Here is a 16,754-nt window from a genome sequence, read left to right as displayed (position 1 = left end):
GAAAAGAAAATAATACGATTATAATTTGACTTCGTGTTACGTTTAAACGCAAGTATTATTGCTTACACTTTTCTTCTGACCAAAATGACACTCTTTACATCTGAACAACAATACAAACCAGATACAGGTAGACGCGGCTAATGAAAGTCATTACCATTCACCGCCTGATTTTTATCAACCTCATAAATATTTAAGGAAGCAGGTGCTCAGGCTGATTGCGCCGCTGTAAAGTACCAGAAATAGAGCTATTTTACTTCTTCACCGGATCCCGAGTTTAACCTACACTGCAACAATTTCAACTAAAGCATAGGCCATGTTCTACATGGGATGATAAACAACGAACAAATACGAACAATCGAAAGTATCGATAGAAACCGTCGAATTGTCCACAACTGCCTTCGCAATAACAATGCGGCGAACGCAACACGTGGACGCATAAAAATTAATTTTATCCTACAACTGCACATTTGTTTCTGACGAAAAGTGGAAAAGAGGGAAATTATTCAAGGTTTGCACAATGCATACTTTTTGTACCAGGATTTTTAGTCAGTGCGATAGGTAAAAGTTTGTTGGGAAATTTGCAGAACAATGATCGATAATTGTATTATCAAGTCTAAGGAAACAATAAAATTCTTTTCTTCGTCAATGTTTCTCTTTTAATCTTATTTATTCTAAATAATTTACAAGTTTGGAAATAATCAATTTACTTTGAATTTTAAGTTAGACATACAGTTACTATCATAGTTGGAACTCCATTATGCACATAATTCCTTAAAATAAGAATTTTCAAGACTAGTAGAATTCAGTTACATATGTTTTCTTCCTGCTACATTCTTTGGATCATTTGCAACAATGTTTTCGTATTGTGAAATCGCTTGCTTTAGATTTCACTTTGGAAGATCACGTTACTTTAAAGATATAACGATATAATGTACGTTGAATGGTTTAAAGAATTCGAGGCGCCTTGTAACAGTTGATTAAACGCGTTTATTAAATAAAAATATTTGTAGAATATTATATTAATATTTTGAAAATATTCGGTAGGGTAGGCTGTGAACGAGAGGGCAAGTTAAAGCTGATGCACGCGCGCTTTGTTCGTGCAAGCGTGCTTCAAATTTCCTTGACCGAAAATCAGCTTACACTAATTTCCAAGCGTGACAAGAAAACCGAGGCATCGTCCATTCTAATTTAATCGCGTATCGTCGTCGCCGCGCTTGCACACCCGCCCGTTACGCTTATTTTTACAAAAGCGTCGCGGCATAAAATCGCAGCCGGTGTAATCGTGTTTTCCCCGCTTTTCTGTCGAGTATCATGAAATTTCACGAATTTCCTCCCTGGAAGCAAAATTCACAGAGGAGAAGAATAACGACGAGAAACGACGCGACCAAGACACCTCTGACTCTCGATTTTCACGGTCGTTTTATTTGTATTAACTTCAACTGAATATTTTTTAATTTGAACGAAGCCGCGACTTTCTATCTAAATTCAAATAAACTAGAGGAAAATCGATCTTTTATGTAACGTCCCTCGTTTCGGTGAAAATTATTTTTTAATTGGTTCATTGTTAATTTGCAAACTCTCGTTGATTATGCAGCTATTCTCAGTCATTTGTTTGAAATAACGCTAAAACCCAACTACATTTTCCGATGCGAAATAAGTTGGGAACTGATTATACTAGAGAAATTTTAGCCTACAGGAAAATTCAGTGAACTTGGGAATTAATTGAGGTAAACTTAACTAACGAACTCCGAAATCAATTTCCTCCAAGACAATGCTTCACTTGTTGCGATACATTTACTTTCTCATATAGATCAACCTTCTTCTCGAAATTTTAATAAAGTAGATAATAAATAAGACCTGTAACACGGACATAAAATCTCCCCTTACGTTAAAACTTCCTTCTCAATATCAACCTACGCAGAAGAGAAACAGAGTAGAAAAAAGGAAGCAGAGAAATGCTTAAAAAGATGCATAAAAAGGAGATCGACATTAACAAAATGAAACGCGCTGAGAGATCATTTATAAACGTTAAAAAAAACGAGCATAACGGAGCATCGTCTATCGTGCAAATTAATTACGTGTACCAGTAAGCGTTGATAACAATTCCGCGCAATTCCCACCGTCATCCCGTTCTACAATCGATATTAAAACACGCGACTCGTCAAGCCGCGTCTGCCTCAAGATTCCGGAGAAAAGGAAGCGGTAGCTTTTACGTTGGCGGTCATTTGCAGCTGATTAATCAGACATTACGCGATATAGTCGATCGTAAGTATTTCCTTTGTTGGTCGACTCGACTCTTTCCGAGGCGACATTACGTTAATTTTCGGGGCTGTGAACCGGCGCGGTGGTTGATTATCTGCTCTTTTAAATTGGATGGAAAATTCCCGCAAACAGGGGCACGAGAGGTCGATCGTCGAAGGGGACTCGCGCGGCTCACGAACCGTTCACAGCGGTCACCAGACCCAAGAATCGGAGTTATCACGGATGAATATCCGCGCGAATTTAGTTACGGCTCTTTAGCGCGCGGCCGCTCTCTCATTTGATAACGCGCGATACGTTTACGCGATACGTTTGACGCATCGTGGCGAATACACGTAGATACAGGCGTTAAACGTATGTAAGCGTCGCATCCGTTCATCAATGCGCGCGTCACCATTTATCGTTTGCCGCGGTTAAAATGCTCTTTCGAGCCTTAAACAGCGCAGGCTCTTAATCAACATCCAACACACGGACAGCTACGGTTTCGACGGAATTTTCGTTAACGACAGGTGATTAAGTATGCGCATGCTGCTGACTTCGAAACGTTAACCTCGTCATGTTCTACTCTGCCTTCTTCGTTCTCCTTTTTTTTTCTTCTTTTGCTCTTTTCTTCATTTTCTCCCCTTCACCTCTTTCGACCGTGCTTTTGACCGTACTTTCCCGACACTTTGAATAACGATGTAAGTAAATCGATCGAGGCGGGGACCGACCGACACTATTTTCCTGCAACGCTCTATTAATTTCAGTTGAGTTTCTACGTACGGTCCCCCGTGTTCCGTGATTAATTATCTGGCTGATAGCTTCATGGCTTCATTCTGCGTGGTAACGTGTATCTGACTGAAGTAGAAGGGGCGCCAGAGTGAGCAGCACAGGGTGACAGATTGTTACCGTGAGATTCGGTGAACTTTTTTAGGGAACGTTCCGAGTTGACGGTTCCAACGGGAGAGTCAGATGTATACGCGGCGATGAATTGTTCGCGTATGCTTTTTGCGTTTTAAAGATAGGTATTAGGAGTAGTTTGGAGTAGACAGTTGTGAAATGTTACTCCCTGAGGTTATTCGGACCAGCTTCTAGTTTACTACAACATGGTTCCGTTTTCTCTTGAATATGAAATATTACGCTTCCAGCATCAACTTAAATAACATAGATTTGCAACTAGATCCTAAATAATTATCGAAATTTTATAAATTATTTTCATTAGAAGATAATTGTCTTCTCCGAATCTTCAAAAAAATTTTATCATGTTACACTAGTGCAAAGAAATTTGTTAATTTATATAGCGGTATGTAATTTATTCATGTGCATTTATGTTGTGCTAAATTAGAACAAATATTAGTTCTTTATTCCTTGAAAAATTGATCGAATTGTTCGATGCAACTATATTTTCCTTGTATTTCATTTAAAAACTTAAAAAACTTCTAAGCATTCACCGATTGTTACGCTTTTAACATTTAAAGGCATTAAACGCCATCAACACAACAGGCCTCGACGTTGCAACAAGGTTTATAGCATGCCCTGCCTTCTAAAATATTCCGCAGGCAATAATCGAGGGGATTAAGATCCGGACTTCCTGATGGCCAATCTTCTGCAGTGATGAATTCAGGTAAATTCGCTTCCAGTCAACATTGCATCGCTTTGGCCTTGTCGGCAGAATCTTGCTGGAATATCCAATGTTTTCTAGCAAACGAAGTATAACTGAGAGGTTTAATTACCTTCTCTAAAACGATAACGAGCTACCGCTTTTCAAGTCTTTTATACGTACAGTAAAATCATTCTGTGTGCAAGAGAATTTGTAGCGCGACTACAGGAATCAGAAGTAAGAAAAATAAAGAAATTAATATCAAAATTTCTTCCAAATCAAATGCTAGAAGAATATTCGCAAAGCAGGTTCGAATTCAAATTTTCTCATTCATCAATCAGATCGGTAACACGAAATGAGAAGATTAATACGAAGATTTCGTCGAAATAAAAAATATTGTAAAAATGTTAGAAAGTTGATTCGGAACATTAGTAACATTATCAACCGTTTATCGACGTTTCTATGTCCCCGTGCCTCAACGTGAACCTTATTACATGGAAGAAAAAAGAATTTTCGATCGAAAAATTTCAATAGAATCGAGGGTAGCCGTACCATTATTCAATGACACAGAACAGTTTCAATGCTGCGACATAACGGCCACGATATAATTAAAATTCCTGCGCATCTATTAAAGCCGATCATCTCTAATAAGAGGAGCAACGCGCGCAAAACGTCAGTTGCGGCGCGGGTCAACGTATACACTCCGTTACGAGTGAAATTACAATGTAAAGAGGAACGTTGTCGCTCGGGCGATCGTTTGCAACGCTGCGCCGTGTAATCTAATTACACCTTGCCGCAATTATTACAACAGTCGACGAAGTGAACAGCATTTGTCGATTAGTATGGCCGTCATCGCGTACAGTCCATTAAGGGTAATAATTGTTAGAGCAATCGAGCCAACTGAGACTCGTTTTGTTCGAATACATATAGTCTGCAAGTACAGAAATACAAAAATATCGCGGAGCGTAGAAAATTTTATTTCCAAATTGATTTTCGTCGTTCCATTGAGATGCTAGAAAATGTTGCTTTTTAATTTTTACGTTCAAAGTTGACATCATCTCTGCGAGGGCTCAATTCTTAGATTTCCGTCCTCTTATTCTGTTTTCACTTTTCTGGCTTTATTCCTCTTATTGAAAGAATTTTCCTCGAGAATTCGTTTAATCGAACAAATATCCTCCGTTTAATTATAACAAATAAAGTTGATTGCAAGTGCGATTAAAAGAACGATCGAATGGAATTTCATCGAGTTTGTACAATGTACGTATTTAAATGATCTGAAACTTTCGGTAATTTTTACGAATTTATTAATAATAGAAATCATAAAAGAGGAAAATTTAAAAGCCAAACTTTTTCGGCATTCTTCTTTCTTCTCGGCATTTCTGTTGTGCATTTGCCCAAAAATAAATTTTTGCCATCGCAATTTTTAGTTTTACAACACCAATACGTCAATCAGAAGAGAAATATTTCCGTATAAGTGTGCTTGAATTGAAAAAAAAAATGTTTTGAACAAATTGCAAATACCTTCCTGCGTTGTTGAATATTAAAAGTTTTAGATTTCACCGACTGGCAGTATTTTATTCGTGCAACAAATTGAACATTTAATAATGTCCCGAGCTGCCGTTGAATGGCGGCGCTTCGTTTAAAATACAATTTCTATTCTGAAGTGGCCGACAGTTTCAGTTTGAATAACTGTTGTCCGGATTTGTGTTTGCCAGCCGGTTTTAAATCCGCGGTTCGCAGCTTGAACGGTAAAAACAACGAAAACGAGGTTAATTAGGCGCATCGTTTACTCCGATGTGAATAGGAAGGAAGCAAACTAAGGAGGGCCATTTTTGACCTAGTCTCAGGAAGCAACGTAACTCTTTTATACCTCGATGTTAATTAAACGTAATAAAACAGCAAGGCCGAGCGACGAGTAAACGCAGTAAAATAGGGAGCGAATTTCGTGGTGGCAGTAATTAATCTCATTACGGGTGGCGGTAATTAAATTGACCTTCGATTCGAGCAACAGTTGTAAAAAAAAAAAGAAAAAATTAACGATTATACCTTAGAAATATACAAGAAAGGTCTTTTCCAAACAAATATTAGCAATAAGAATTTTTTGATTATGCGAACGAATCAAAATATCTTTATCAATACTGATATTATTAACAAGTTTTACATGTAATAACCGATACAAATCAATATTTTTTTCTATTTCTCAGAAATTTTCCAAGTCTCTTAAATATAAAAAAAAAGACAAATAATGAGAATTCATATCGCATCACCGCCTGATATTTTTATATTTTCAATTCTATGAAGGAATATCTACAACATGACACCGCTTCGTCAGAATCTATCGAAATAACCTACTTGTTAAAGTGCTCGCGCTTGTAACATAATTCTGCCATTTATTAGAATTTATTAGAGTTTACAAATGGTAAAACGATTCGTTAAATAAACGCGTCCTCTCCAAATGATCGTTCCAACGTTTCACGTGCAAACCATTATACCGGCATAATTCTCGCAATAATCCTAATTCCGAATAACATCGTCCATAGTGATTCTTTGCAATTTCCATGATAATGATAATCGCATCAGAGGAGTGAGAGCTAGCTATGGCGAGAGCAAAGTGCGCGGCTTCGTTAGCGAACCGCGCCCTTTCAGATGGAAATAACAAAACTAATAAACTTCCGGGGGAACAAAGTGGCCCGAGCGCCACGTTACAAGCCAGATTTACACGAAGGATTCAGGAAACAGAGAATCGCGTACGGCTTGCGCCCGTTGAATGCACTCCGCAGCCGGATGACAGGGTTAACGCAAGACTGCGAGCTTCCGCGTCTAAGATAGCTGCAAGTGCAACCTACAAACTCAATGCAATCTACCCATCCGCCTACAGGCTCGTACTACCACCGAGTGCTCTATTTTTTTTCTCGAATAACGACGCGTGCATAATGCAGAGGCCCTAAGGCAACGAAAACTCAACGGAAGTCACGAGAATCCGCAAACGAGGAAATGAAATTTATCCTTCAAACAGGGGCCAATGAAATACTTGCTACTTACAGTTCAACGATAACGTGCGAATCTTTATCACTCGAATGAAACGATGCACGTTTAAAGAGTTTTATTTGAAGTTAAATAAATTAGACGTATTTGAGATTATGAGGTGATCGTAAAACAATTTTATTTAGTAGAAAATCTGTACAACTGACTCGGCGATTGAAGTGAAAGATAAATGATAATATTTATAGGATGAGTCAAATATTTTAATATACGCGGAAGAAATGATTGAAGCTAAAGTCTAAATATTGATATATTTTTCTGTACAATTTTGTACGATATGAAAGTGTGAAAACATGTAAACAATTGAGAACTATATTTTTATGAGTACAACACGATGGTTATGCTTTAAATAAATTACACTTGTTGCATTAATTAAGAAACACTATGGTTGTATAGTTCGTAGGGAAAATAAAACAAAATACTTCATAAAATCTATTTAAAGCCAAATGTTGAGTGTGTTAAAAATTTCCGGACTATTTTAAAAAGCTTCGATTCTACTTTAACTGATCGATAAACGTTGTTCTGAGAATTCTCGAGGGGAAACTTAACAACATTCGTTTATGCAAAATGTCTGGCTGCTGAATATAGTCCTCCTCTCTACATTACGCACACATACCAGTTGGCACGGTTTCCATATTTCGATATTATGTAAACTGCATAATATCTTCCGTGATGTAAGAAGGAATTAATTATAATTAATTATACGATTAATTCGCGACAAAAATTATGAAGAAATATCAATTAACGCGTTAATAGCAAAATATGGTCGTTAATTTGTTGCAAGTTCGCTGAAAGGAACTTCGTTATATTCCTTCTTACATGAGCAAACATATTATGCTTATTCTATATCACAAGCGAAAATGTACCGAGAACTTGATCAATGCCTGCTGATTTACCACTATTCATCCAAGTTTAATACACGTTCAGCAACCAAATAATTGCTTCGACGATATCTTTTTCAAACGCGACAAATTTTGTACGTTATTAAACAATAGATTAATCTACATTCCAGGGAAGCGCTTAATCTAGCTCCTATTAATAGCGGTGTTAATTACGCGTTTACGCACACCTAGGAAAACAATGGCGACACGTACTTCAAAAGCGACCAACAGTGACTTGAACCTAACAACTTTGTCGGGCAAAGTTCCCACTAGTAAACTACTATCCCTGACGATGTATCTTCATTACAAGGGTTAACTACTGTAGCACCATACGATAATGATATAAATGACAATTTCTTCGCCACTGTATCGAGTGTGTTGGTTCTATAATTCTAATGGCCAAAGTCTATACCTATCTATATGAATAATTAATTTTTAAATATTCAACTTCAACGTTTAACATAATCCTTTGTTCGTAATATATTGGAATAGCGTTAAACAATTTTTGCGAATTATTATGAACTGTAGTTTAAACAGAAGATATAATTTTTACGAAATTCTGTTTGATGTCGATCTATTTTAATTACAAGAAAATTCCCAACTGCGTAGAACTTAAAACTTTTTAGGAATATTCCATTATGGCAGTGCAACAAAAGTTTGAAGCAAGAGGAAAAGCGGAAAGTATACGGTGCATCGTATGGAGCGAATCGAAGCACCGAACGATTAAAACGAAGTATCTTCGCTAACTAAAATCGAAGTCTACTAAAATTTGGCATTCTTTAAATAAAATACGCGAAACGGAAGAACGGAAAGGCTGAAATCGGGAATAACAACCGATTCTTACGAAAGTATATTACAACGAATTACACTGACTATTAAACGAGGCGGCAGCATGCCCAAAGGATGTAAAACCCTTCTCTGTTCCGTTGCCAAGTTGTGTTTCTTAGAAAGGCAATCACGACTGTTTCGAACATTACATTCTATTAAAGTAAGCTGCCTCACTTTGCTAGCAGCTTCACTTGTTTAAAGGAACGCAAATTTTCAACGACCCGTTGCAAGAATTCCCTACGATCTAAATTTCCTCTTTAGAAACGTTCGCGTTCAGCATTTTCCGTCCTTCCAATTATTCCAACTCTTTTTGCTCTGTCCCGTGCCACCTATAATGTGCCAAAACAGAGAAAAAAGAAAAGGTTCAAATGTTTTACACGTTTCACTTTTCTACATTTTACGTTTCATCGTCCCTTTTCGAAATAATTCAAGAAGAATATTTGAATATCGTTAATACGTCTGTTTCAACCAGTAGGAAATAAAAATCTAGCTTTAATTGCAGGTTCTGTTAGAAAGCAGCTTCAAATCGTCAGATTTTTTTCGAATAACGTTTGTCCTTGGAGCGTGTTAGTTACGCTCCAGATGCCTAACGACTGGCAGAAAATATAGAAGCATATTTCCCGCAAAAAAACAAGGCGTATTACCGTGCTGTAAAATGACGGCATCGCATCTAAAAAGTTAATTAAAACGTCCTAAGGTCACCGCGTGCTTGCACTTTTTTGTTACCTAGTTGTATTCACCGGACAAGGGTTGTCCAACTGGCGCGACCTTAATCTAATTTCGTCGAGATTTTGGAGCATTTTTGCTCTCTCTAATAACAACAGAAATATCATAGCTGGCCTCCGGCTATTATTGTAAGGAAAAACCATCGCCATTAAATCGCCATTAATAAAAAACATTCATATTTTTTATTATGAAACGAGTGAATCCATTGGAAATGAAGAAAATTCCTTTTTTTATAGATTTTAATGTTAAAACTAACAGAGTAATCGAAATCATAGATTTATAATTTTCCATTTTGCATTTTTGTAGATTTCAATGTTTTATTATGAAATATACCTATAAAAGATTGTTCCTTTTTCTTCGATACAATTTTCATAATTTAATCGTTCAATTTTCATTCTAAAAAATATAAAAATTTCCATAAAACTGCTACTGTTTCAAATATCCTACTGAAACAACGTTATTACCATTGGCAAATTTCAAATATTTTATTCTGCTATTTCCACCATTGCCAGTGCTAATGCGGTCGCGGGAAAACATCGCGAAAAAACAGCTTAACGCGCTGGTGGATTTTCCCTAATACCTGGTGCAATCATAAAACTTTCACTTATCCACGCTGCAAATAGAAATTCGAGGAACGCTGGCAACAGACTACATGAATCTTTGTTAACTGAAAATTACTTTCCATTTTTTGCGAACGATATTTCATAAGCGTGCTTTAGATAACAACGGCAGAGCTTTCATATTAACGAACAATTTAATTCGTGATAAGAAGTATTTAAACCAATTAAGGTAGCGAAATTTTTTTTCATCATTGATAAATTTCTCTTTTAATCTTTTTGCAGTCTTCGAATATTTACTATAACAAGAGGACTTAATATTTGAAGAATATGCTTTTGCATGAAATTGGAACGAGAAATCGTACATATCGAAGGATATTCTTTTTTCATATTTTCTTCAAACTAAAATAATTTGTTAAGAATAGAAAAACACGAAAATAATCCGTAATAATTAATCGAGTTTAATTGTCTCTGTTGCTTGTTTTTTCATAACAATTCGGTACACTCTCTTTCCCGCTGAATAATCTCATTCCCACGGGAGTTTTATGATACATACATTCGATTAAACGGCCAATAATTTCGCGAACTTTCACGTTCGACAATTTTATCATTAAAACGACCACGAGGGAACAGGCAGGACGTTCCATGAACATTTCTTATCTTTCTAGGCATTTCCCGTGTCTCATTTTCCTTATCTATCTTCCTTTACCCCTATCTCCCAGCCTTTTTCCACGTGGAAAAACTCTCCCCGCGGCTTTCTCGAGTTTGAAATAAAATTTCCATTCGGTTTCCTTTGAAAATCGTTCTAAACCACTCTCAGAAAATTGCTGTCCCCTTAAGTAAGTCTCGTGCTGGGACAGTAAGTAGCAATCAGCAATAAGCAACCGAATTACCTGCTTGCCCATTGTATCGCAAAACAGTCAACGATATCGATGTACAAAGGCGTATTTCCTCGAATCAAATGCACCTTAATACGAGAACGTACACTTTGTTGATTACCAATCCAGGTAAATGCTAATGAAGAAGCATTTAATAATTCCATGACGAGATCACGTAAATTCGAACGATTATACTACAGCTATAGGTACACCGTATACTGATGCTAGTATCAGCTGTTTATCTTTGACAACAAGTGCTATTTTAGGTAATGAGTACTGCAACGTAGACCCTTTTTCATCTGAACGTCTTTAAAAATAGAAATAAGGTGGTCTACTTGATGCTATTAACTGCTTCTGTCACGTATTTGTTACGTATTTGTCACGTATTTGGTCACGTACCGAATCAATGCGAGACATATTCGACAAGCAAAAGTTAAATACCGTCAATTGAGAATTGTCATAAAGCTAAACGGGCTAAGTAAACGAGTTCCGTTTGCATCAGTTAAGTAATTGACTTCTACATCGTTTCCAATGGGCGCCCCTTGGGATCCATATTTATTTTTCAAAAGACCACCAGCCTCGTTCTCTGACAAACTGTTTAACTGATACGGATTTATGCCTTAACTATACAGTATGAATTAGCCACAAATCACCAGTTCGCGATTTACGTATAATCGCGTTGAAATTTTGAGGTTTTCTCGCTACATGTACTTATCAATTATTTTCTCATTTCTTACAAGGAGATTCTTTCTTTTTCTTAATGTATGATATGCAGTAAAATAACATTTTTTTATAGTTCGCGACTAAAATATACTTTTACAAGTGTCCTTTCTGTACAAATGATTTTGGTTAATTGTTACATATTCTATGAGTGTTTAATATTTCGAAATAGAAGTGTAGGTTAAAGGTAATCTAATACAAACGGAGAACTGTATGAAAGTTTACATTCACGAGAAATACAAGCGAAATCTGTAAGCAAAGGAATAAGGAAATAGCGAAGCAATGCCTGCTACAATAAAAACAATTTCACCTGAAACAATGTCGAACAAGAAGCTACATTTCATCAGCGCATTAACGTACAATATAAGGAACGCGCCGTAACCCTTTGTGGGACACGCACTCGGCACCCTACGCGGCACCCTACGCAAAACAGAAAGGTGGAATAGGAGAACGGAAATATGATATAATGAGATGCGAATGTGTTCTAACACAGCGGTTTTTCACGCAGTTGTGAAGCATTAACACCAGGGCCATTGACCACAATCGATGTCCACCAGTGTTCCCTTGAACAAAACTCTTAAAAAATCTTGAACCGATTTACCCTGACCATCGAATTCTAAGTTTGACTCTCGGAAAAATCAATCTACGATTTCCTTCCAAAATGAAAAATGAGAAAAAATACAACTGAAAAAAAGGAGAAATACCTGAACGAAACATAATGTTTTGAGACGAGACTCGATTCCAGAGCTTCGCGCTTTGTTACTGGCACCGATTACACGGAATGAAGTTCAACGAAACGAAGAGCTCAAACGTGAGGTCGAAACGAGCCGTGCATAGTTAATGATACACGGCCAACGAAATTGTTAATTCCCGTTCGTAGAACGAAAAATAACGGGCCGAAAAATTCCAACGAGACGAGGAAGCCTCGCGGGATATACAGAAGGGACTTCGCCCATCAGTTCGGGTCATCGTGTTAAATTCCATTTTATGGCGGATTCTTTGTCGAGATTCAAGGTACGAGGTACAATTTTCTTTTGTCGAGTGTAATTTGTCGGAGGTCCACCTAACCATTTAAGAGATGGCACGTGGCTTTAAGATTGAGCGCTGAAAGGATTGGTTTAATGTAGTATGTCTGACAATAAGTGCTACATACTATCTATAGTATGATAAATACTGTCTGTCGTTAACCATTCTTTAACTATTTATTCATTTACATCGATGGTACAGGAAGCAATTTTCACGTTATCGTACTAATAGTTCAAACTGTATTTTTCGAAATAATACACTGTCAATTTAACCATGCACTTTAACAATTTATTCATTTACATCGATGACAAAATGCGTCGCTAACTGGACTCTGTATTATTTCGAAAAATACGGTTTGAACTATTAGTACGATTACGTGAAAACTGTTTCCTGTGTTACTTTTATCGATAAATTTACAAATATACTTACAACCTTTTTGTCGATTTGTATTTCTTTAACTTCAAAATATTTCGCAGGTTAATACTCAGATGTAATATGTACAAGATTCATGATCGCACTATATTAATCCTTCCCATTAATGCATAATGATAAATATCATACAAAATATATCAAATGCAATTAATGCACAGTAACAAATACACGAAAGGTGACTAAAGAAATAATTACGTCTGTACGTTAACAAAGATATCCTCAGAGCTAATATATATTACGTCACCACCGATCTTTACAAATTCCATAGGGAGGAGTCTCGACAATCGACAATGAACACGGAAATACATGTGTTGGCGTATGTAACAATTACCCTGCAATTTAAATACGCGGCGTTCCGTTTAAAGAGGATCGTTCCAGAACGGTGTTTCGTTGTGCATGAACCCTCAAGCTGTGTCGATTAGCACGTGATGCACAGTGAATGGAAAACCCCGCATAAAGGGAAACGATCGTAAGAAAAAATGCGCACGACTGCTCTGCCCCGGTGCTCACCTCGCATCGTTCAATGATAAGGTTACCTATAGACGTACACGGGGGAGAAACGAAGAAAAGAAGAAAGAGGAAGAGAGAGCTTTGAATAACTAAAGTGAGAGTTAACAAGAATCTGCATCGACCATCCTGTGTTAGTGAAACGAGCGGTTTCATGATTATTTCACGAACGTTTTTCCCGGCGCCCTTCTGTTAAAGAAACGCGGGAAAAAGTTTGCATAATGAAAAGACGCATTTCCCGTAGAGGTTCCTTCGTCGACAAAGAAGCGAAAATTCGCGAATTCCGACAAATTTTCTTCGACCGAATTTCTTGACCGTGAAGAGGAAACGTTGAAACGAGCTCTATAATTATAACAGAAAACTTGAGGCTTCTACGCGCGGTTTCTGTGTCGATATCTCTTTAATTATATCGCGTTGCAGTTTAACGCGGCAGGATTAATGAACTCGTTACGGCCGCTTCTTCCTCCGAATAGAAAATCAATTTCGAAGTTGGGTTCTATTACCGTGTTCCGATATCATCCAACTTCCTTTGCCAGTGAGGGAAAAAAAAATTCCTACACGATACGAAGGTCGAAAACGGAAACATATGAAAATTAATTTTGCAGAATCATTTGTGTTGTTTATAATTTTGCACTTTTTCTATTTCTCGTTACGTATTGAGACAAAACAACGGCAGAAAGGAAATCATCCTACTCGAATTTCATATCATTTAAATTTAAAACATAGTAATTTATAATATGAACATTACTAAAATGAAACATATTATTCTGTAAATTTTGTCTTCACGGTTGTCAAAATACTAATACTAAGGAAATAAAAATTACTTAGAATTAGTTTATTTCAAATCTTCAAAAAATATAGAGTGATAAACTTATTGAATTCTTGAGGTTAGAAAATTCTTTTTACTATATTCACTTAAACTGATTTCATTTTACTAATGATTTGAAAATCAGTCTGTAGAGAAAATATTCTTCTACATCATGTGCGTGTGTTTAGGAAAGTTCAACTATGTAAGATACAGGAGCCTTAAAAGTCAAAGAAAAAGCCGATAAAAATAACCTCCTTTTACAAAATGTCCTTCGTTGCAATACATTAACTTTTATATCGCGAATACCAACTATATTTCAATTTAATCTGGATTTTCATAATCAGAGCCACAATATAAACCATTATTGTCTATTCAAGCGAAGTATGCATATATATATACATATACATATTCTCACTATTGACAAATGTAACTAGCAAATTCTATTTACTCGAAAATCCTCGATACACGAAACAAGAATCGACAGAACTCTCAAAATAGCGCACGTGAATCGAAACTGCTATAAAACGAAATTAATATTCGCCATACTTCAAACATGTTTTTTGTTCTATTTCCGAAACCTATCAAATTAGATTGCCTTGGTAGAATCAGGCCGCGAGAGCGGTGACAGCATCGCTGTTTCCATCGTGAAACAGAGAAACGAAAGCGCCACCACGACATGCTGAACAGAGAGAACTAATCGGACCGGTAGACTGCAGCAACGTTTAAAAATAGCTGCGAAAAGGGACGTGTCGTGAAACTTTGTGGAACGATGACATGGCGATCGAATAGGAAACACGGAATAAACTGTGCCAAGGATACGCTCGGGGCAATTTGAAGTGCCAGAATTTTCTCTCGATCTCAATGCATTTTACCGCGTAGTATATAATTCGTGAATGTGGGAGTAAACGCTATTTTAGAACGCCCGACGCGTTTACACAGGCGCGAATCGTAACGCATAACGTACCTTTTCGAACGCTTGTCGTAACGAACGTAACGGAAACAGTTGGCTGAGTGTGTAGGTATGTTAGGGGGAAGGAAACAGCGATATTCCGTTTGTGTGGTACGGTGCCAACCGCTCGACGAGATAGCGCACGTGGCCACACATCGCGTATACATAGACACTTACAAAAAAACATCGAGCACGGGACAGCGAACGTCTCTCGCGGGACCCCGCAAAAACTAGCGGCGCAACCAGAAACAATTTCTTATCGTGCAACCCCATTGGCCACCTGCGATCGCTCTACCAGATAGCGCGGAGTGTGACATTGGACATAGTATATAAATAACGGCGTTGGTATTGTTGTTATTGAACAACATAGTTCGACGACAGTTCGACGCTGTCCTTGCGCCATCGATACAATAAAAACGTGTAGCTTGATGACTATTTTCGGATAGACGGGTCAAGTTCGACATCGAAACTCTTCGATACTTCGTCTAATGAAAGGGTTACCGAGAATCGAACGACTCGCGACAATGGTCCCCGCTTAAGGACGCACTCGAGGTATTAACGGTACGATACACGTGTCTACCGATCGTACTTAGTGAATAATAACTATGCACACTAACCTTGAACGTATCCCAGCAGAAAGAGGCTGCAGAGGATCCAGATTCGTATCATTGTATTCATGGTCCGCTGGCACTTGACACTTTACTCGCGGCAGGATACACCTCTTCGTCACTAACTGATCTCCGTTCGTATCACGACCACATTCACACACCTTGTTGTCGGCACACGGCAACTCGCGTTCACGATTCTCTTACCGCCGGAAATGGGATACTGGCCGCGATATAGACTTGGATATATCGGAAGGAAGGAAACGCAACGTGCGTTAAAACTACACGATTCACGGGACAAAGCGTACCGGTACGTACCTTCCGCAAGGACGAACGAAAGCAAACTGAGCCACTGTTCCCTATCCGAGTTCGTATCCGCCGGACTCCCTCCCTGCAGCCCGCGACCGCCGCCAGCGCCCTCCTCCTGACACTCCATATACCCGAGGCACTCCCCTCCACCTCCGCGAGTCCCGCTCGACACTCTCACCCTCTCTTGGCCCTCTCTCACCCGAAACCCCACCTGACGCTTCCGACAACCCGTTTGCATCGTCTTCCTCGCTCATTTTTCCATCGGGTACGATCGTTCTACCTCTTTTCTGTTTCCTGCGACCCCTCAACCCCTTTTTTTAACCGACCTTATCGAGCACCGCCGATGCGCCCGGCCGATGTCATAAGCCCCTTCCCGTGGCCGCTTATTCCTATGTGTCAATTTATCGCGCTTTTTAGATTATCGCGCTATGCGGATCACTCTCTCGTTTGCCTCATTCTCTGTCCTTCTCTCTATCGTAGGTCGCGCCTGTGCCAGTTATCTCCGTCGCCTCATTGCCGCGAAAGGGCCCACCTTCCATCGCATCGCTTCGAACTGGGTTAATACACGGGAAACGATTGTTTGTAGCGCTAGCCCGCCGATACCAACGGTTCTAGGTTGCGCATCGCGCAATTTCATATCGATACCTC

The 16,754-nt window shown here is 38.3% G+C and overlaps 1 protein-coding gene across 2 annotated transcripts in view; it reads right to left on the bottom strand.

The window, feature by feature from the left end:
* LOC126863897 (uncharacterized) overlaps positions 1-16,152 on the bottom strand; it is a 537,956-nt gene extending 521,804 nt beyond the window's left edge. Inside the window, exon 1 of one of the 2 annotated variants that reach the window (XM_050614604.1) lies at positions 15,810-16,152. In XM_050614604.1, coding sequence (XP_050470561.1) covers positions 15,810-15,870 — 61 coding nt within the window. In that variant the 5' untranslated portion in view covers positions 15,871-16,152. The remainder of the gene's footprint in view (positions 1-15,809) is intronic. The other variant, XM_050614603.1, reaches the window with a different exon arrangement.
* Between the last annotated feature and the right edge of the window lie 602 nt (positions 16,153-16,754).

Source organism: Bombus huntii, chromosome 3 (assembly GCF_024542735.1).
Source record: "Bombus huntii isolate Logan2020A chromosome 3, iyBomHunt1.1, whole genome shotgun sequence".
NCBI classification, from domain to species: Eukaryota; Metazoa; Arthropoda; class Insecta; order Hymenoptera; family Apidae; genus Bombus; species Bombus huntii.
This window is presented reverse-complemented; position numbering and strand designations above follow the sequence as displayed.